The sequence below is a fragment of the Candoia aspera genome, chromosome 5 (genome assembly GCF_035149785.1).
Source record: "Candoia aspera isolate rCanAsp1 chromosome 5, rCanAsp1.hap2, whole genome shotgun sequence".
NCBI lineage: Eukaryota > Metazoa > Chordata > Lepidosauria > Squamata > Boidae > Candoia > Candoia aspera.
Genome location: NC_086157.1, coordinates 109,548,905 through 109,571,753, shown reverse-complemented (window position 1 = coordinate 109,571,753; position 22,849 = coordinate 109,548,905). Strand labels below are relative to the sequence as shown.

Sequence of the window (22,849 nt, the reverse complement as noted above, 5' to 3'; positions counted from 1 at the left end):
AATAACCAGGTTTTTAGTAATTTCTGGACATTTATAAGGGTGGGAACCACATAAATCTTTAGGTGAATATCATTTCTTGCACCCGAGAAGTCAGGCCTTCTGGATCACATAAAATGACATACAGGTAGTCCTCAACTTACAACCACAATTGGGACTGGAACTTCCATTGTTAAATGAGGTGGTTGTTAGTGAGTCACGCCTGATTTTATGAACCTTTTTGCCATGGTCGTTAAGCAAGTCCAGCTTCCCCCATTGACTTTGCTTGTCGGAAGCCAGCTGGGAAGGTTGTAAATGACAATCACGTTACCCCAGAACGCTGCAACCATCGTAAGTGCAAGCCAGTGCCAAGCACCTGAATTTTGATCATGTGACACTGCAATGGTCATAAGTGTGAGGACTGGTTATAAGTCACTTTTTTCAGCACCGTCATAACTTTGAACAATCACGAAATGAATGGTCTTAAGTCAAGGACTCCCTGTAGTTTGATGGATGGGACCTGGAGTCCACCCACCTTGCTTGATCATACTGTACAGGCAGAAACAATTGGAGGTAAGCAATCCATCAGATAACCAGGGCTTTAAAGGTGATACCCAGCATCTTGAATTGCACCCCAAAGCCAGCTGGTAACCAGGGCAGTTCGTGAAGCAGCAGGGTCATATAAGCATAATGCATCGCTCCTATCACTGCCCATCTTAGGCATTCTGGACCAGTTGTAGCTTCTGGATGGTTTTCAAGGGTAGCCTCATGTAGAGCACATTTCAGTAATCCAAATGGGAGGTAACCAGGGCATGAGTGACAGTCTGAAGGGCCTCCTGATGGCCCTCTTGGCAATGGCACACCTGATAAAGCCCTCTTGGCCACAGCTACCACTTTTCCTTGAGCAGGAGTTGAGAGTCCAGCAGGAGCCCCAGATTGTGCATGAGTCTCAAATGGGGGCAATGCCACCCCGCTGAGAATTAATGATGGAATTATCCTGGAACCAGGGGCCCAAATAGACATAGCCACTTGGTCTTGATAGGATTGAACCCGAGTCTGTTCTTCCTCGTCCAGCCTCCAGGCACTGGTCAGGACTTCAACAGCACTGCTTGGTTGGCCTGGGGTCAAGATGCATAACTGGTTATCATTGGCATATTGATGATACCTGACCCCAAACTGACAGATGACCTCACCCAGCAGTTTCATATAGGTGTTAAACAGAATGGGAGAGTATTGAACTCTGTGGCACCCCACAAGTGAGAGTCCATGGGTGCAATCTCTCCCCACCCACCAACACCAAATGGAACTGGGCACAGAGAAAGGAGGAGAGCCACAGTACAGTGGTGCCTCTCATCCCCAATCCTCAAAGCCAGGCCAGAAAGATACTGTGGTTGACAGTATTGAAAGTTACTGAGAGATCAAGCAACGTAAGGATGGACACACCACCTCCATTCCTGGCTCCATCACAGGTCATCAGCAAAAGCAACCAAAGCAGTCTCTGTACTAAACCCCAGACTGAAACCACTTCCTCCAGGGACCTCTGGAGCTGAAGCCCAACCACTATCTCCACCACTTTCCTTAAAAAAAAAGGGTGGGTGGGAGGCACTGGATGATATTTGTCCAGGACCATTGGGTCCCGCAATGACCTCTTGAGGAGAGGACACACCATAGCCTCCTTCAAGGACACCACTGCATGGATCCAACCACAGATCCCATCCCAGGCAGCTTTAACCATCCAGGATGGACCTGGATCTAAAAGGCAGGTGGCTGAGCTAACAGACTGGAGAATCCTGTCCCCTTCCTCTGGAGTCCCAGAATCAGCCTCACTCCAGACCCTGCCTGGGGCACCTCAACTGGACCTGTCCAGTTGGAATCCAACTCCCAGCAAATCTAAGTTTGGGTTCTAGTCCCACCTCAGGCATGAAAGCTAGCTGGCTGGGTGACCTTGGGCCAGTCACTCTCTCTCTCAGCCCAATCCACCTCACAGGGTTGTTGTTGTGGGGAAAATAGGAGGAAGAAGGAGTATTAGGTATGTTCGCTGCCTTGAGTTATTTATAAAAATAATAAAGGCAGGATAGAAAATAAATAAATAAATAAATAAATAGTGACTTGATCTGCCAGAATATTCCTCATAGTGTCCCTGCAGATGGTCCTGCAGGCCAGCCCTCCTCAGCAAGGATCAGGTTGTTTTAAACAGGGATGAGGACAGATTTATTGCAGTCTAATCTGGCATTCAACAGCAGCAGCCAGAGCCTGGGGCCACCAAGGATCTAGTAACTTGGCACTGTGGGCAGACCAGTGAGCTGGAGAGCAGGATAAATCTCAAACAGGCAGCCCACTGTCCCCAAGAATGACCCACCTCCAGGGTCCTGCCATGTCTCGTTCTGCCCATCAGAGTGCGGATGTTCCTGCCTGCCCTCTCATCTCTCCCAAGTCCCTCCGACCCCTCACTCTCCCCTCCCAGGCCAAAACTTACATCCACCCCACTCTAACACCAAATCCTACATTCACCAAAATGCCCCCCCCCAACCCAAACCCAAGCATATCACACTTGCCCCAGGCCCTCACAGCAGCACTTAAATCCCACCTCAGGGTGCCCCTGCCCTGCGGAGTTGGGATGGTCAGGGCAGTGGCAACCCCATCGCACATCAGGAATATTTAAGGATGCCAACAATGCCCTAATGCTGAAAATGGCTCATAAGGCTAAACAAAATTCCTGCTAGTATATCATCAATGAGATGAATAAAGTGTCTTGATGGCCGAATAAGGTTTAAAAGCTGCTGGCAGATTTAAGTAGGTCACATAATTAGAGTCCGGGGGCAAAACCAGGAAAATCATAATGTCAGCTTTAGTTGGTATGTAGGTTTGTGACAATGTTGTTGTTGTTTTTTTAACCTGCCGTGGTATGAATGACAAGTGAGACTTTAAAGCAGGCACTGTTTACTGGAACTCTGTGTATGTCCAGAGGACCAGGAACAGCCCTTATATAGCAGTAGTCAATAAACCAATGCTGAAGTCTTTCTTCAAATTCTTGGGTTAACGTTTGGCTGCAACAGACTTATTTTGGGAAAGCAAAAAAAAAAGTCAAGCCCCAGAGGCGGGCATAGCAACAGGTTCCTTGCAAACCCCGTTGCCGGTTCTCGGCTGCAGGGCGTCAAAGAAGAAACAGCAAGGGAACCAGGAAAAGGCCCAAGTTGGTTTCTTGGGAAATGTGGCTGCAGGAGTTAGTTTGGGTGGCAGTGAAAACATGGTGCAAGCAGGATGGGGGGAACCCAGCAACAAACACTTCGGAGCACTGGCAGCCAAGAAAACCAGGTTGCCAAGTTGTTCCGGTTGCTTTATTTCTGCCAAACAGGCTGGGGAGGGGGGAGGGAGGTAGCTAAGCGACCACAGAAAAGAAGATGGTCGCTAACTTCCCCCTATTCACCCAGCGTTATTTGGAGGAATGTTTAAATCCCATCTTTTGCCCAAATTGCTCGGTGCAGAGTCGGACCCTGTGAAGTAGGCAGGATTCAAAGACAGGGATAGAGCCGATGCAAATCCAGATGTTTGTGCATATGTTTCTTTAAAGCATTTCCCATCCAGATGTTGGCTGTAAGCACGGTGGCCACATTTTGGGGGGAAAAGATAAGGGACAACCCTAAAAAGGGGGCAAATCTGAGAGAGGTCCATCAAGTTAAAACATTTTAATTATGCTGATAACCTTGCTCGACGGAGCAGCATTCAAGAGCAAAACCAAGGAAAAGCTTTACCAAAAGGCCTATTTTAATAATAGAAATATCGAAAATCAAACAGTGGATGTACATTTATTTATTTTGAAACAGAGCATTCCGCTTCCAAATTTTTCACAGGAATGGGAAAGACTGTGCATGAAGCAGTACCCTTTGTAGGGTAAAAGTGAAATTTTTATTTAATTATATATTTTTGAATTTATACTTCCAAGTTAGTCACCACGCGTCTCACTCAAAAATGACCAAAAGAAAGGACAAAAGGGAGTTTTTGGAAAAGAAATCAGTCTAAAGGACAGCTTTCTGAAATAAAGGACTGTCCTTTATAATAAAGGATATATGGTCACTGTGGCTTTAAGGGAGATCAAAGGAGTGGGAAATGTTTATCTGGTCCTTTCCTAGAGGCCTGTTATATATTGATGCTTCACCTTAATGTCAGCCAGGGTGGTCCCCTAAGTAATGCCTTCAGACAGAGATCTGTCAGAGATGCCGTAGTGCATCCTGCACTGAGCAGAGGGTTGGACTAGATGACCTCTGAAGTCACTTCCAACTCTATGATTCTATGTTCAAACCAGGGGATCAAATACAAAGTGTACCTCAAACAGTAAGTATCATAATAAAATAATATATAATCATCATACTAATATGTAGAAAGCTACAGTAAACTTACACAGGTAAACTTACATGTTTTTTTGAAGTGACCTCTAATTGTATATACCAGTGTTTCTCAACCTCGGCAACTTTAAGACGTGTGGACTTCAACTCCCAGAATTCCCCAGCTGGCTGGGGAATTCTGGGAGTTGAAGTCCACACGTCTTAAAGTTGCCGAGGTTGAGAAACACTGGTATAAATAATCAAGCAATCAATCACTGAGGCAGAGGGAAGAAGGATTAGTACTGAAGCCAGGGGTGGTGAGGGAACTCTACCCAACCTGTCCTGTTCTTTTATATTTCTCAAATTTTAAAGTTTCTGACTCTACAGAACTCCAGATTCATGAGATACAAGATCAAAACATCCATGGACTCTTAGCTATCAAGTCTTCAAAGGAAATCTTTGATAGGAAAAGGTTTGCACTTGTGGGCAGTAGTATAGGAAAAACCCCTTTGCATTGCATCGTGACACCCGTCTGCTTTTTCCATTGGGAAACTTTAAACATAAGAGTGGTAACATTATTGGGGATCTGGGGTGCTTTAAAACAGTGTTGTGCAAAACTCAGATGGAGGATTTAAAGGTCAGAAAGGGAAACTGCTCAGATTTTTGAGCTGCTGCCCAGGAAAAGATTCACACTCACTGATTTTTTTCAAAGGACCTCCTCTTCTAATTGATTGCAGCAGAAGTTGGGAAATGTTAGCCAGAAGTATAAAAGCAACGCTTATGAGTCAGCTTTTCAGTATGGGAGAGGAGGGAAAGGGGAGCCAATCTAGCGATAATGCATCAGGGTCACCCACATTAAGCCCTCCTACCGACTAAGTTCCCAGGCACATAGGCCAGAGACATTAAAGCCACTTCCCCTTTTCATCTTACAGATGACAACTTTGCAAGCGAGCCAGCCCAACATCCCAAAAGCAAAGATGAAGGTAGAAAGCCAGCATGGTGTCTTTGTTTGTTTGTTTGTTTGTTTGTTTATTGAAGTTGTGTTAGATACCATCTTATGCCTAAGATTCTCTGCCCCGTACACAGTCAGGGTTTTTACTTGGTGCAATGAAGTCCACACTGGCTCCTAAAGACCAAATTAGTTGCTGAAGCCTCACATTATGGGTGTTTGCAGGGAAGGAATTCAAGGGAAGCAAATGACATCATCAGAGAAGGGACACAAGTTGCATACTAATGCAGCATTGGTGCAATGATGTTGTGACACATGTGACATCATCATGGCTTGGGCCACAGTCATGTGCCCAACTAGCTGACCTGGGAGAACGAGAAAGTGTGGCAGACAAGTCCCTCCAGGGTTTAACACATCCTTAACTCCAGGTTTTCTCCATTTTCATTCTGCTGACACCCTCTTGCTATGCAGAATCCCAACATGCCATTTTAAAAAGTTACTTCGGGGTTGAACGTGCACAAAACCACTGCTGAAAGGCAACAGGATCAAATACTTTTTTTTTTAAGGTGGTCATATCCTCCTGACAGTTTCCATTCATTGATCTTTCTTTCAGCCTGATCCAATAACAGAGCCAGTGTTTCTCAACTGTGGCAACTTTAAGACGGGTGGACTTCAACTCCCAGAATTCCCCAGCCAGCATGCTGGCTGGGGAATTCTGGGAGTTGAAGTCCACCCGTCTTAAAGTTGCCACGGTTGAGAAACACTGAAGAGAGCTGAAACTACTCTACCATGCTGTTTTTTAAAAAGGAGCGAATTTAACCCTTCTGGCTGGATACTAAATTAAAATGATTGGGGGTGCCTAGAGATTCTTCCGAGTCCATCCCACCAACTGACAAGGACACTGACCTTTAATAGCTGGCTCCCTAAATTGCCGAAATCTGACCAGAACAAGTTTGTAAAAGTACTGATCAAGACAAGGAAGTTTTCTGTCTTCTTTCTCCACCTCCTCGTTACCTCCTAATTCTAGATTCCACTGATCAGTGGCCACCTTCAGTTGGTTGCTAGAGCGGAGTTTCTTTTCTCTGCCCCAGCGCCCCGCTGTTTGTTGATTGTATTAATAATATGAGCAGCGGGAGGCAGCAGACAGTGGGGGCCCTTGGCTGCCCAAATTGTTCTTGGGCCTCATCTGTAAATTACTCGGTGACCCAGCATTTCGGCAGGGAACTACTATAATTCAAGCTGCTTGGCTTATTGAACTGCCCTCTCTCAGCCTCCCACTTATTGATCGCTTTGGACATGAAGAGGCTGACTTCACCTTTTTGCAAAGTGAGAGACTCATGCTGATTTTAAAACCAAGGACCCAGTCAAGCCTGTGGTTTTTGGCAGGACTCTCCTGTTATGCATTTCAGATCCAAGATGTGAATGGACTCAAGACATGTCCAGTTTACCCAAAACATGGACCCAAGACATGTCCAACTCCCTTATCATTAAAATGGTTTGAATCTGCCACCAGGAACTTGGACTGAAGGCTGTGCTTGAAAAGTCCTCTTGATGGATCATCTTGCATCCACATTCTCACTTCGGACTCTTCTCATCCTTGTGAGAAGTTTCCAGATTATCACCACAGTGAGAAAATGAACATGTATTTTTAGAGGAGGATGCTTTTCCATCGGAAAATAAAGCACAAAGAACGTCTGCTGGGAATTGGTTTTAGCTAAGAACTATGCAAGCTGCTAGAAATGCTTAGTGCAAGTCTCTAAAATATTAAGCATGGATTCAATTCCAGAAGATATCTCTGGAACCTACAGAGATGTGAACATAGCTTCTGCAATGTAAGCTTTTTCTTTGGGGCCACTCATTTATGAAATTCCGCCCCCAGCAAGCTTTGACTGGCACCCACGTGAGTATCCAGCTTTTGAATTGGCTTTTAATTATATTTTTAACTTGCATTGATGTAGATTTTGAATGAGTGCCTCCCTGCTGCCTGATTTCTACAGTGTTTTCCTTTTGCATTTTACTCAACGTTATCACATATATTTCTATCAAAGCTGTATTTTTTAGTATTGTTTTATTGTAAACTGCCTAGAGAGCTTTGACTGTTAAATGGTTTTTTTTAATAAAATAAAATAAATAAACGTGATCCTGGGAAAAGATATGGCTGCTTTAAGGAGTTGCCGAACGGTGCTACGTTTGTGCCCTTGCGTGCTCCGAAACACCCTTAGGGACTGATTCGGAAGTACTGCACAGCCTTATTAAACTGTTAACGAAAAAGGCCAGAATTCTGTCTTTCTAAGCCAAACATGCTTTGATCCAAGGCAGGAGAGGTCAACATTTGGGCCTTAAAGGAAGCACACTTTTAACACCAACAACAAATGAGCACTTGGGGCATTTTGAAGGTTTGAGGCCTTTTATGTAAGGCAAACCCATCAGAGGCTTAACATACCAGTTCCGCATCCTACTTACGGAAACAAAAAATAATACCAAACTTTATTTATAGGAGGAACTAAGAATCAAACACATACATGCCAGGCCGATAGCTTATGTTGACTTTCGGTAATGCCTGGCATAATTCTTTTAAGTCTTCCCCAACCAAGAGCCCTCCGGATTTGTAGGGTTGAAGTCAGTGGATGGGATAACTGTATATACCAGGAACATACACAATGCCTTTTGCACATCAGATACAAACCTGGTTAAATTATTTCTGATAAAGGAGAAAGATCCCTGAAGTCGGCCGCTCCGGACCAGATGCAAGAGGTTTGAAGTTGTAGCGTGTTGAGCAAAGAACTTCGTCTTAACTACTTCAGTCTGTGAATGTTAAAAGATTTCCACCCCCATCCCCAAGTTCTGCAGAGATTTTATTTCTGAGAAGCATTGCAAAGTACCACAAGCTACTGCCTACCTCTGAAGACTAAGCATTTACTCCAGAAAAGAAAGAGCACTTGCTTTCCAGCATTGTCCAGCCACTGTAGAGAAAAGATTAAGCCGATACATTCAGCTATTCTAACAGATTTTCTTTAAGCCTTCAATCCCCCCCTCTCACATTCAGTTGGATAATCACATTACTTTTGTCATTAAAAGGTCCCCTTCCCTTTTATGGCAAATGCCTAAACTGCTTATACCACCCAATGGGGTTCCACAGATTAGTTAAACAAGGCAAACGGAAGGAATTTGGTGCCCTGGGGAGTTCCCTTTTTCAAGCCCTTCCCCCTTTATAAACTCTGGAGATAGTGCTCTTTTTAAAAAAAAAAAATTTAAGTGAAAAGAGGAGACCACATCTAGCTAGGGTAGCTTCTGTTCCCATGTGGCAAATCGGAGAAACTTAAAAAAAGAGAAAAACAGAAGTTGGGATGTTTTCTCAAATACAATACTGCCCCCTTAAGTCAATGCTCTAAATAGAACTTCCCATCGAGGCACACCATTTCTGTGCATTTGCAGTCCATGTTCACAAAAGCTTGCACCGTTCAACAAAATTGGTTAGTCTGAAAAGGTGCTTACCAAACTCTTTCAGCTTTTGGGCTTCCATAGGCTAACCCAACTGTCTTCCTATAGTATCTTTTCCTGCAGAAAACAATTCTCAAGTGTTGCCCCAATGCGGACAATTTGGACTGAAGAGCCGTACGGGAAAATACAGCGGTTGATCATATTCCTAAAAACGGTGTTGGCCCCTTTCAATTTGTGTGCAAGGCCAAAGTTTGTCTAACATTAACCCCTTCCCTGGCAGTTGGGGGGGCCTCTTTTAAAGCAGATACATGCAGTGGGGGGCCTCAGGGCAAGAAGCTTAGTAAATATGCCTAAGCAGTGTTCTGCACACTATGGTCCTCTGCGGGGTTGACAGTTCAGACAACCGTTGCATAGACTAGAAGAAAGAGATGGTAAAGTTGGAAGGAGCCATTGGGGCCATAAAAACCAGCCTCTTGCATTTGTGGGACCACCTCTTCCTGAGTAATGTTTTTACTCATCCCGTTCAGTCTGTTAAGAGGGCCCTGGTGAGGGTGCCATTGGTTAAGGAGCATCATCTTCCCAGACCCAGTTCCTTTGCTGCTGCAGCGCCTGGCCTTTAGTACGCCATTCCCCCCAAGACTAGTGTGGCCCCAATCCTGCCAGCTCTTCTCAAAGCCTTGAAGACCTGCGTGTGTTCAGACTATTAGTTGAAGCATGTTTGGTTGTTCATTTGTGGCACGTTGGTTTACCTCTGTGCTGTTAAACATATTGCCGTATGTCAGTTTGTTGTTGTAAACTTCCCAGTCATTGCATATTGACGTTTCACGCTGTATTTGTTTTTGATTTTAAATATTGTGCCACCCAGGGTCGCCCAGAGATGAGCAGCCATATAAATCAAATAAATAAATATATACACCCTCGACACACGTTTGTACAATTTTTCTCGAAGGCAACCACGAAAAGGGAACTCACTGTCTTTTGTAATTTGCTCCATCAAAAACCATGACAGCAGGGAAATTTCTCTTAATAGTCAACTAGTATCTGCCTTCCTGCAACTTATGACCATTACTCCACATCTTACTCTGTGGGGTGAAAAAGAGTGGGGGATGGCTTTCGTCTTATCACCCAGGTGTATCTGGAGAGGGGGTCAAAAAAGTCAAGAAGGTGCCCATGGCAACAATGGGAGCCCCACCCCTTTTTAATGTGCTTCTCAGGCACTTGAAAAGTGCTTCCCTGTCTCTTCTTCCGATCCCCAGTCATCTTTTCTCATTCCCAGCTGCCCTCTCTCTTCACAAGACGTTTTTCCTGAGCTACCCTGCCCAGTTAGTTTAATCAACAAGCATAACCAAATGGATATTCGTTTTCTATTTTATTAACAGTTGTAATTTTTTTTTCATTTGTGGATCACAATGTCATTTTATCACTGTACAAATTGCAGTTCATCTTTTCTAGAAGAATAACCAAAATAAGGATATCCATCCATCCACCCATCCATCATTTGGTGCGAACAACCATAGATCTCTGCAGCCTTATAGGAAAAGGTAGGCCTATCCTCAAAGTTTTTTGAGAACAGAAATGGCACAAACCTGTGCCACTGGTGATACAAACCGCTCCTGGATTTGTTCTTGCCCAAAGATGCTTCAAATCTTTGGTCAACATTGTTATAAGTAGCTAGAATTCGCAACAAATCCATTTCCCCCTCAAAAGCCAACAAAGGTTTATTGAGATTTAACAGAAAGTTTGCTTGGATATTTCTTAAGTGTTTGTTCCCTTGTCATTTCCTTCTCAGAATGATTCAAAACCTGAAGGTTTCAGTAAAAAGATATAGTCAGCCTAACAATGCATCATCTTTTACCACGATGAGCCTCAATTTTAAATGTGATGAGGCATTTAAGCCTTCTCTTTTCCTGCTGCACCTTACTGATATACAGTCCTTTCAACCACCGCTGATATTGAAGCTGGACAGAACCAAAATCTCTTAAATTATCAAACCAGGGAAGGGGGAACATGACAAACTCTGTTCTTGATATTCTGCCCCTGTGTTTCCATTAGGAGACAAACAAGAATGGGAAATTCCACATTCTCATACATTGCCTAGCTATGGCTTCAGCCAGTGGCTAAGCCATCACCAAACCTGAGTTAAACAAGTCCCTACTTGCAGGAGATCATCCACATACTCCATATCTTCTAGCTGAGCAATTAGTAGCTAGATAGCTCAGCAGAAGTGTCCTGCTGGCCATAGGCCCATCTAGTTTATCATCATCATCGTAACCAAACATGCAAAGACAAAGATCTTCTGCTGTGACAATGCTTCCTGGTGACCGGTTTTCAGCCATGATCAGGAGCAGGATCCACTGAACTACAATGCCTTATAGGCAATGGCCAAGAACAACATAACTGGAGCCACAAGTATTTTGAGGGCAAAAGTACCTTCATAAATTTGTCTACTCTTCGTTTAAAGTCACCTCCTACGTTATCAGCTATCCCACCTGTTATTCCACCAAATTCCTTAAGTTAATATAATTATGGAGTCCAGCTCCCCACACAAAGGCAGCTAAGCAAGTGGGGCAGGAAGAGGCAGAGGGGGTTAGGGATTAGAAACATTCTCCTTTCCCAGTTGTGGGTCTTACTGCTCAATCAAGAGCAGCAGAAAATCCTGTTGGCTTCCTGTAACATGGATGTAATGTCACCAACCAGAGCAGAGCCACATAGATTCCAGCTTGTCTCAAATAGCTTGATTAAGAAGTGGGAGAAGATAAAGAATGCTTGGAAGGCAAGCTGAAAGAGAGACAATCCAGAAGAGAGAGGATCACCAGAAGAACAAAGCTGCTACCAACCCCAACTATATCCAGTTACTTTAGGCACTTATTGACCCTGTTTTGCTTGCGTAACCACAGCTTCATGTAGCGAACTTCCAAGAGGCGGGCCTGCAGGACAGAGATTGGGTCAAAAGGGCTGTCGGCACGTAGATCCAAGTGATGAGCACCTTCCGGGATCACAACTGCAACGAGAGTGTCTGTGATGTTCTGTGTAACTCCACCCCCAGACCAAGGATCAAGTCCCCCGTTGCTGGAAGAGAATGGAGAAGGAAGGCGTGAATGCCATGCTTCAATGTTAAGGAGAATGCAGAGAAACCATAACAGCACAGCAGTACCATCTCAGATCATGAATTGGGCTGTTTCTCTGAGGGCATCTTTACCACTAACCATCTTGAATTATGATGCCAGTGGTCAAGAATCGGAAGACAGTTCCTTCTGCACCCTCACAATACCTGATTATATTGTACTTTTGGATATATTTCGTTGAACAGCTTCTCTAGGAATCAACTGGATAGAAAAGGGAGGCATAAATATCATAAAATGCTAAACAGGTTATAGGTACAGTGTTTAAATATGCAATGAAGGCTTCCATTTGCAGGGTCAGATGAAGATAAAAGGCCAACACAGTTCCTCTGAGAGAAGTGTCTAGCATCTATTCTAGCCTTGTAGGTAAAACAACAACCACAACCACAACAACACAACCTAGTCACTTTTTCATGACTGGCACCCATCACCATTGTAACGGAGTCCATCCATCTGGTAGTTGGTGGGGAAAACACACACACACACCATGTCTGATATGCCTATTTGCAACAGAAACACACCTGAAAATGATGTTACTGTGAGCACTAATGTTTTTCCCGCCATAAAGCGTGGGAATCCAAGAAGGGCGGGGTCGTACCCCCCAGGCTTTGAAACATTCTTCTGAGTACATACGGAAGTCCCATTTCTGTGGCTCAAACATGTCATTGATACCATCTGAGCACATGGGCATCACCATTTCAGTGCAAGCCTTGGAGATGAGAAAGAGAGAAAACAGCACAGATTAATTTCGTAAGATCTTGGCTTGGAATAGCCGTGTCAGAGAGACTGATGTTCATATTTGCACCCCTAAATTATGAGGTCTTAGGATGGCCATCATCTGATCACATTATGGTCAGTTGTACCACACACCACAGAAAGGGGTACTGAATTGCAGAGTTAATCAAGGTTGTAAAACAAGAGGGGGCTTTATACTACTAGAGTATCCAAGGTGAAATTCACAACTTTGTTACTGCTGATGAAAAAGCAAAGTGTTGTTTCATACAGTCAACAAGTCATGGTAGTATTTGAGGCAGTTGGGAAAAAAATACATCTGCAACCGCAAGCCACCCCATAGAGTGACATTCTCAACAGAACAGCCCTCCCTAACTTGATTCCTATCAAATTCCGGGACTGCAACTACTATAATCCCCCAAGAGAAGGGTTGAGAAATGCAGTAATTTCAGGGTAGAATTTGCCCTAAAATAAAGAGAGACAATCAAATACAGGTAGTCCTCACTTAATGACCATTCATTTAGTGATGGTTCAGACTTACGACGATGCTGAAAAAACCAACTTACAACCAGTGCTCACACTTAGGACCGTCACAAGGTCCCCATGGTCACATGATCATGATTTGGGCACTTGGCAACTGGTTCGCATTTATGACCATCGCAGCATCCCATGGTCACGTGATCACAATTCTCTACCCTTCCAGCCAGCTTCTGGCAAATAAAATCAGTGGGGAACTGTGTGATTTGCTTACCAACCACAGTGATTCACTTAGTGACCACCACAAAAAAGGTCATAAAATCGGGTTGGATTCACTTAATGACCGCTTTGCTTAGCAACTGAAAATCTGGTCTCGATTGTGGTTGTTAAGCAAGGACTATCTGCATATGATCCTTGTAATACACTCTACCCATCCAGATGGACTAATAAATAAGGCAATCAGTTAAATTCCAATGTAATAGTTTTGAATCCTTATTCTCAATTTCACTTTACAAGTTAATCAAAACATGGTAGAAAGTCAACAGTCTGGGTTTCTTTTCTGTTGAATTTCCCAAACCTCTAAAGCTCAGAAAACGCTCCTGAAACTGTTAACTGTTTATTAACTGCAATTTGCATTTCAGATTTTTTTCTCCTGCACCTTGCTTAATTTCTTCTCACTCCTCACCACAACTTGCCTGTCATTACTATATTTATAGACATCAGACTACACTCAAGCTGCTCAGCTGAGTTTTTAAGATTCTGTCTATAATTAATCCAGCAGCCACATACTCTTTTGGGCCCATGATGGACCAGGAAAAAAACCTTTTATATTTAGCAAGATTGAGAGCAGTGGATGGGAGTGACAATAGATACGGTGGATGAACAGGATCAAAATATCACTGAAATGTCCTAAGAAGAGCCACAGATTCACTCTGGAGACAAGTCAAGATGGTGTGCATTTCACCACACAATCACCAGAGACCTGACTTGCTGGTCCCTGGCTAACAAATTAACTGTCTTCGTACCTGTCCTCCTTTGTTGTTGTTGTTTATTTGTTCAGTCGCTTCCGACTCTTCGTGACTTCATGGACCAGCCCATGCCAGAGTTTCCTGTCGGTTGTCAACACCCCCAGCTCCCCCAGGGACGAGTCCGTCACCTCTAGAATATCATCCATCCATCTTGCCCTTGGTCGGCCCCTCTCCCTTTTGCCCTCCACTCTCCCTAGCATCAGCATCTTCTCCAGGCTGTCCTGTCTTCTCATTATGTGGCCAAAGTATTTCAGTTTTGCCTTTAATATCATTCCCTCAAGTGAGCAGTCTGGCTTTATTTCCTGGAGGATGGACTGGTTTGATCTTCTTGCAGTCCAAGGCACTCTCAGAATTTTCCTCCAACACCACAGTTCAAAAGCATCGATCTTCCTTCGCTCAGCCTTCCTTACGGTCCAGCTCTCGCAGCCATATGTTACTACGGGGAACACCATTGCTTTAACTATGTGGACCTTTGTTGTCAATCTCCTTTACCTCTGGGTTAAATTTCGATCAGGAGCATCCTTTTGGCTCATAAATGTCCATCTTGGCACTTCATAACATATGGCGAAAGGTCCCCTGTGCAAGCACCGAGTCATGTCTGACCCTTTGGGGGGACGCCACTTTTGCGACGTTTTCTTGGCAGACTATAGAGCAGGGTGGTTTGCCATTGCCTTCCCCAGTTGTCATCTTCCCCAGCAAGCTGGGTACTCATTTTGCTGACCTCGGAAGGATGGAAGGCTGAGTCGACCTGAGCCGGCTACCCGAGAGACAATCCAGCTTCCGCTGGGCTCAAACTCTGGTCGTGGGGAGAGTTTCGGTTGCAATACTGCCGCCACTCTGCGCCACATGAGGCTGTATTCATAACATGTAAACACATTAATTCAGTTTTGGTGGTATGATGCATTTTTTCCCCTTTCTAGGTGTACCCTGTTAGTTTACTTACCTAAGTAGAACTTTCATATCCTAAAATTACTTGACACTGGGTCAAATTGTTCATCTATACCAGGAATGAGCAATCCACAGACTACACAGGGCTGCCTGACCCTCCAGCATCTGTTCCTCAGCCTGAGGAAACCCAGGTAAGCGAGCCCAAGATTTTCAGCCCTGTTTGGAGGGATAATTTAAGGGGTAAAACAGGCATCTTAAATCTTGCAGAGTGCCAGTTTGGGCAGTGGTTAAAAGCACCGGGCTAGAAACCAGGAGGCTGTGAGTTCTAGTCCTACCTGAGGCACAAAGCCAGCTGTGTCACTTTGAGCCGGTCACTCTCTCAGCACCAGAAAGAAGGCAAGGGCAAACCACTTCCAAAAATGTTGTCAAGAAAACTGCATGGACTTGTCCAGGCAAAAGCTAGGAGTTTTGATGGTGCACATAATCTTGCAGAGGCTTGCTTCAGACCCATGCTTCGCTTTTGAAGCTACCCCCACTCAAACTGATCTTCACAAGTTGGGAAAGGTTATTTATTTACTAAATATTTGTATTGTGCTTCCCATTTAAAATAAAAATCTCAAAGGAGTTTACAACACAAAAGGCATTTTGTACAGCAGGCTGAAACAACGGATGGACGTATACACTAAAGCATTATGCCCAAATAAAATAAGCAATAAATGCACTTTCAGTATGTAAGATAAAGCAAGTAATAAAACGATAAAGGAAAAGCAACTATTAAAAGGATACCATTAATACAGCAGCTTCATTTAGTACATTATTAAAAAGGCTGGGAGAATGCAAATATTGTTGTTGTTTATTCGTTTAGTCGCTTCCGACTCTTCGTGACTTCATGGACCAGCCCACGCCAGAGCTTCCTGTCGGTCGTCAACACCCCCAGCTCCCCCAGGGACGAGTCCGTCACCTCTAGAATATCATCCATCCATCTTGCCCTTGGTCGACCCCTCTTCCTTTTGCCTTCCACTCTCCCTAGCATCAGCATCTTCTCCAGGGTGAATGCAAATATAGTTGAGAACAATAAAGGTGGCACCAGAGCTGAAGGCATCCATATCGTGCCTTAAAACAGGCCACCTTATTTCCTGATGTCCCTAATCCCATCCCTGCAGCCTTTGAAGGCCAAACAGGACCATAAACATGGCTGCTGGCCAGAAGAAGGCTACCCATCCCTGCTCTTCACTGAACAGCAACATCTCTAGGGCACGAACTGGCACCTGTGGCCACCCAGATTTTCAGAATACAACACAAACACCCAGCCAATATAGCCAATAACCAGGGATAACGGGAAGTACAGCCTAATGTTTAATGGACAGTAGAATGCCTCCCCTGCATTGGCTTTCGTCACTTGCCTGCAAGATCTTTAACTGAAGAGGACTCAGACTACGACTGAGGACTATTCACATTTGAGAAAGGGATGCCTTACATCATGATCCCCACTCCCCCCCCATTGCCACAGTGATTATGGGGTACACACCCACCTGGTAATACCAGCCTTGAAGGCCCAGACTTTTAGTAGCCGTCTGAGTTATGTTCAAGCAGGATGCCTGTCCTGTGTAGTTGTAATAGATGTTTACAGCCTGGAAGATATTCTGGAGCAACAATTTGTCTGACAGTTTAGGATTTTTCAGGTATTTACAGATAGCCTGGAGAAAGACAAAAGAGGAGAAGGGAGTTGAGCACCCCCAAAACAGCAGAGAGCCACACAGTCCAATCCTGCAGACAGAAGCCTGTTGTTGAGGCACCTGCATGTTAAAGGATTTGGGCTACAGAGATACAGGTAGTCCTCAACTTAGGACCATTTGTTTAGTGACCACTCAAAGTTACGACAGTGCTGGGGAAAGTGACTTATGACTGGTCCTTGCACTTACAACCATCACAGTGTCCCTGCAGTCATGTGATCAAAATTCAGGCACTTGGCAACCAGTATGCATTTATGATGGTTGCAGCGTCCTGGGGGTCACATGATCAGCATTTGTGATCTTCCCAGCCAGCTTCCAACAAGCCAAATCAATGGGGGAAGCCAGATTCAATTAACGACCATGTGATTCGCTTAACAGCCGCAGCAAAAAGGTTGTAAAATCAGGCGCGGTCATGTGATGCCTCACTTAACAACCGCATCACTTAGTGACCAAAGTTCCAGTCCCAATTGTGGTTATAAGTCAAGGACTACCTGTATATCAGCTATTGTCAGCCATCAGTACAGAGATTTCATTTTTCTAGTTCTCCTTTAAAAATTGAAAGGATACTGAAGATGCTGAGAGAATTAAGAATGATGTGGACAGACATGAAATACCAGTCAAGTATACCCAACGGGACCAGTAGACAGCAGGTTCAAGATCAGGTGAGTGAAAGCCTTTTTTCATCTTTAAAACACAAAACACACGATACAGCTATGATTACTAGCTCTGATAACCTTTTCTAATATGGGTCAGACAGAACGGTCCACGATCCCAGAGGCTGCAGTAGCTGCTCCCTCTAGCTCAATCAAGGCAATTCTTAGGGCCTTTATTTACTGATAAATGAATCAAAATGGATGCACCATCCTTCAAAATCATTTTTTTCAGGGCCACTTATGCTACTTCACAATCATCATTCATTTGTTTAAACACCAAAACAGTCATGAAATGTAACGTATCAATAATAAAAGTGCACATCTGAAGTGCTGTAGCATGCAGTTAAAACATTTGTCAGGAAGGTTGCTGAGAAGATGGTCAGGCTGTAGTTGCAGAGAACCACAGATAAAGCGGGTTCTCTGGATCCTTGCCTGTCAAGCTTTAGTCCAGAACATAGTACGGAGACAGCGTTGACCGTGCTTGTAGATAACTTCTGGTGGAGCTTGGATGGGGTGGTGTGACCATCCTGGCTCTTGTTGAGCTCTCAGCAGCTTTTGATACCATCAGTCATGGTATTCTTCTAGGCATGCTATGGGGATTAGAAATGGGAGGCACAGTATTTGGTTGTCCTCCTTTCTCTTGGACTGGTTCCAGTTTGTGCAGGAGGGGGAGAATTGATCCTTCAGCCCCTTATCTGTGGGGTGCCTCAGGGCTTGACACTCTCACCTCTCCTGTTTAGTATCTATAGGGAACTACGAGGTGAAGTCATCTACCAACATGGGGCCCAATATCACCAGGGCACTGCTGATACCCAGCTCTGTATCTCAAGCCCAGGCTGACCAACCGATGCTACCAAGGTTATGTCTTTACTTCTGCATGGGAGGGCATTTCCCCAGACAGAACTGGTGCACAATTTGGGAGTCCTCAAAGAGTAGGTGGCAGCTCTGGCCAGGAGGGCCTTGGTCTAGATTCATCTGGTATACCCTTCCTGGTCTTGGATTCCCTTCTCACAGTCACTCATGCCTTGATTGCCTCCCATTTGGACTCCTGCAACGGTCTGCCCTTGAAAACCGCTGCCATGTGGGCAGCTACGGTCATGCTTCAGTACACCTATGTGGCACCTTTGCTACACAAGCTGTACAGGTTACTGGTGAGCATCTGGGTACAATTCAAGGTGCTATGAAGTCCTTCACGGCATAAGGCCTGGTTAACTGAGGACCTCTTTCTCCCATTGTTTCTGCCCTCCGTCGAAGATCTGGCAGAGCGGGCATGCTCTGGGTCCCATTCTTTCAACTATGTCACCTGTTGGGTCCTAGGAAGCGTGCCTTCTTGGTTGTGGTGCCTGCCTTCTGGAATGCTGTCTCCCCAGAAGTTCGCATCGCCCTAACTTGGTTGTCCTTTAAGCAAGACTTGAAGTCCTGGCTCTTTCCCCAGACTTTGGGATGCGGGGGATGCGGGGGCCTACTTACTGGTTTATTTTTTGGTTTCTGTCCTTTTTAGCTGGTATTGCTGTCTTCTGGGGGTTTTGTACTGGCTGTTTTTAACTGTAAGTCATCCAGAGTTGGTAGAGTGGGTTGGCCCCTATAACTTTGTTTAAATAAATAAATAACGAAGAGAACAAATTATTACAAACATCTCACAGACCACTCAATGCTTTTAGGTCAACGAAGCTCATTTACTCCCTGTGGACAAAAAAGTGTAATTTATCAGAGCAGCTGATGAAATCCTTCAGGAGTCTCCTTCAAGGGACAGTAAAGGAAGGGGATTGGCAGCTAAGCTTGGGAATATTCATCAGACTAACAGCTTACAAGTAGCCCTTGACTTACAATCGCAACAGGGTCCAGAAAATTCATCATTAAGCAGTGTGGTTGTTAAGCGAGACATCACGTGACTGCACCCCAATTTCACACTTTTTACGGTGGCTGTTAAGCGAATCATGCTGTCGTTAAATGAATCATGTGGTTCCCCATTGACTTTGCTTGTCAGAAGCCAGCTGGGAAGGTCGATGGCAATCACATGCCCCCAGGACACTGCAACCATTGTAAATACATGCCAGTGGCCAAGCACCTAAATTTTGATCATGTGACCGTGGGGACATAAGTGCGAGGACCAGTCATAAGTCACCTTTTCCAGTGCTGTCATGATTTTGAACAGTCACTAAATGAATGGTCGTAAGTAAAGGACTACCTGTATTACGTGACTAATTTTTCCCACATGATGTGCCAGGGAGGAGAATGTTGTAGTTTAATACATCTGTAGTTAATAGAGAAGGTTGCCTGTGAGCTAAGCAAGAAGGCCATAGCTACCTGAATTTTCCTTGAGGGCAACCAGTCACATTGGAAAATAAGATTCCATAACTATCTTGAGATCCTAGTACTGATATCGATCAATATAGAAGTTGGTTCGTTATCTCACCTGGTCCAAGCAACCAAATGCAGCTTCTGCTGCTGTCCCGCTCCAGCTTTCCAGGAAGAAAGCTTACAGCCCATCAGCAGCAGTGGACAATTGGCCCTAGAGACTGCAGGTCACCCAGTGACTCAACTGAGCTGGCATCACAGTGAGGGAAGGGCCAACAGAATCCAACTTGCCTTTGAGCTAAATTTCAGCAGGAACTGACTGCCTTGAGGCTTAGCGAGTGGGGGAAAAGGTTAATCACTTATTAAGTTGACTTCTAGCCTTTCCCAGTCGACTCAGTCCCTTGTCAGCTGGAAGACCAACGATTTCCCAAAGCTTTTCTGCTCAGGCAGATGGACCATACGGAAGTTAAAGAGCGGCTTTAAGAGGCTGCGACTTTTATGGAGAGCGGTGGGGAAAGGGTGGGAACTGGGGGTGGAGAGCCTCTAATTTCCCCAAGGGGACCATTCCCCACCCCTGCCCCATGACTGAAGAGGATTAAACCGATGTATTCAGCGAGTTGAATGAATCCATCCTCCTAAGTCCTCAATAGGTCTCCCGCTCAAACTCAGAATAATCACATTAGTTTGGTCACTGAAAACCCTCCTGTTTCAAAATAAAGAAAAGAGAGGTGACTGGCAACAAGCTTACGCCACCCAGTGAAGCTGCATACATTATTAAAAAATAATTCAACAAAAGAAAAGAATCCCCTTCTTGATTTTAGCCCCCAATGGACTGGAATATCTTGTGAAAAAATCTCAAGGAAAGCTCCATCACCACCATTTCAAAAAACAAAAACAAAAACTCTTTATGAAAAGGCTGCAAGCACCAAGGACACCCACAAAGCTGAAATGATAATTGCCAAATCTTAACCAGCCAGTATTCAGGGTTGCTTACAACAACAAAACCTTAACAGATCCAGAGCCTAGAGCAGCGTTTCTCAACCAGGGCAACTTTAAGACGTGTGGACTTCGATTCCCAGAATTCCCCAGCCAGCCTAGCTTCCCTACACCCTTTGATTGTGAAGCAGCCTGGTGACCGGGGTCTACTGGAGATGCAGAGCTGATAGACCCCCAGCACAAGACCTTCCTAGTAATGTGATAGCCAACCCATGATATCTCTGACAAAACAGACACCCACTCAAAATATACCTTCCCTGGCAGTTCGAAAACATGCAAATGTGAGTAGATTAATAGGTATTGCTTTGGCAGGCAGGTAACGGCGTTCCGTTTAGTCATGCCAGCCACATGACCACAGAGGAAGTGTCTATGGACAAACGCCAGCTCTTCGGCTTTGAAACGGAGATGAGCACCGCCCCCTAGAGTCAGACACGACTGGACTTAATGTCAAGGAAAACCTTTACCTTAAAATGAAACTACTGCTCCCTACCACATGTTTGGTAGGAAAATTCCACCTCTTCCTTTGCTCCTCTTCAAAGTTCCCCTGCATCAGCCGCACCAGGTCGACCAGACCTGTCAAGGTCATCTTCCTCAGTCTCTACACCGCTCTTTTCTGCATGGTTTTTGGTACACTTTGGCCTGGTTACCATGCAGATTATCTTCAGACAGCAACTAAACAGGGCAATCTTGGCACCTTCCTGGACCATAAGCCATTTTTCACATCTTTAAGCTGCAACCCTTTAATTCCCCATCAGGTATGATCAGTACTTGTGCTACTTCACCATGTATTTTTTTTCTTGCCAAGCATTGTGGGTGAAATTGTTTGCTGCCCTGTGGGCTTCACTGGGGAATCAAAATACCTTGAAAAGTAACTCCATATCAGAAAATAGCTCCTTTCACAATCGCACAAGGGCACCCCATTTCTCTAGCCAATCAGCAGAGGTGCAACGCTGAGAGAATATTGTAGCTGCTGTGACGCTTATGATGAGGAAGGAACTTTTTGCTGCTATGGTGGACTGGCCAGTTCTAAAATAGGAAGCACAAGGGAGAGATGAAGCAGCACACTGGAGTCTTCAGGTTCCTTGTTAGAAACTCAGCGATAAAGAACCCGTGAGCCCCAAACCCACCAGAAAGTTCGTAACTTTTGTTCGTGATGGAATCTGCTATCATTTTGTCCTCAGTAATTTAATTGTGGCCTCTTCTGGGAAGAGCCAATTCCGGGATGGGTCACAGAGCAGAAAACAAGAGACTTTGGGTTTGGTTACCTGAACAGGCCAGGCAGGGAGAGGCTGTAAGAAGTCGGCTTGATATGGATAGTCCACCATTGCCAGGTTTATCCAGGTCTCTCTCAGCCATGCTTTGAAGGAGGTGATCGCTGTCACGGTTTTCAAGGGACTGCACAAATGAAATGTGCGGGAAAGCCACTCTAAGCCTTTCTCTAAAGAGAAGGAATTCAAGAAATTACAGTTCAAGGTATACAGGATATGATCTACTTCATTCTCGTAAGAGGGAGGAAAGCTGGGCTCCACATACTAGGTCACAGACCATCTCCTTTAAAGTCCACGTTTTCATTTTAGCAGATACTGCGCTAGGCTGGGCCAGGGTAAGAATGCCAATTCTGCAGCAAGAAACCCTTTTTGCCTCCCCCCCCACCCCCCCCAAAAAACACAATACAAAAGATTCTCTTCCACTGAATATGAACAAATGGGTCCTTCAGCAAAACAGAGCAAATTGCTTCTTCTTCCCATCAAGCCAGCCACCTCCCTTTCCATCCATCTGTTCCATGCCCTCCTATAATTAGACTTTCTTTGCCAAAACCTAGCTGTCGTGCTACGCCCGAACACCCCTGGTAGGGCTGTGCCAAACATTTCCAATCCAAAACGTCTTGAGCTAATATCCTGGGTCTGACACCCTTCCTAAATGTTTAGAACAGAGCTGAGTATCTCCAATAAGGTCAGAACAACTTGTTTGCAAAGCTTAAGGTTGCGGAGACCTCTTGAACGCACCGCTTGTCCTCCGAATTACACTGATATAATTGGGAGTGGTTCATGGTTTTCCAGAAGCAGAAATTCAGAACAGGAATAGCTGGATTGGCGTAGTGCAAAAGGTATTCAACGTGGTTTCAACGTGCCTACTTTCTGAACTCAAAACAGGATGCTTTGAACTCAGAACAGCTGTCTGAAGCGTGAAACATTCAAAATTTGAAAATGGTTTGTAAGTTACTAATTCCCAGT

At 44.7% G+C, this 22,849-nt stretch overlaps 1 protein-coding gene across 1 annotated transcript in view; it reads right to left on the bottom strand.

Moving 5' to 3' along the window:
- Positions 1-10,055: 10,055 nt before the first annotated feature.
- PRCP (prolylcarboxypeptidase) overlaps positions 10,056-22,849 on the bottom strand; it is a 32,799-nt gene continuing 20,005 nt past the window's right edge. Inside the window, exons 6-9 of the mRNA XM_063305934.1 lie at positions 21,881-22,053; positions 16,468-16,632; positions 12,332-12,519; positions 10,056-11,757 (exon numbers count right to left, since the gene is read on the bottom strand). Of these exons, the coding sequence (XP_063162004.1) occupies positions 11,541-11,757; positions 12,332-12,519; positions 16,468-16,632; positions 21,881-22,053 (743 nt within the window). The 3' untranslated portion in view covers positions 10,056-11,540. The remainder of the gene's footprint in view (positions 11,758-12,331; positions 12,520-16,467; positions 16,633-21,880; positions 22,054-22,849) is intronic.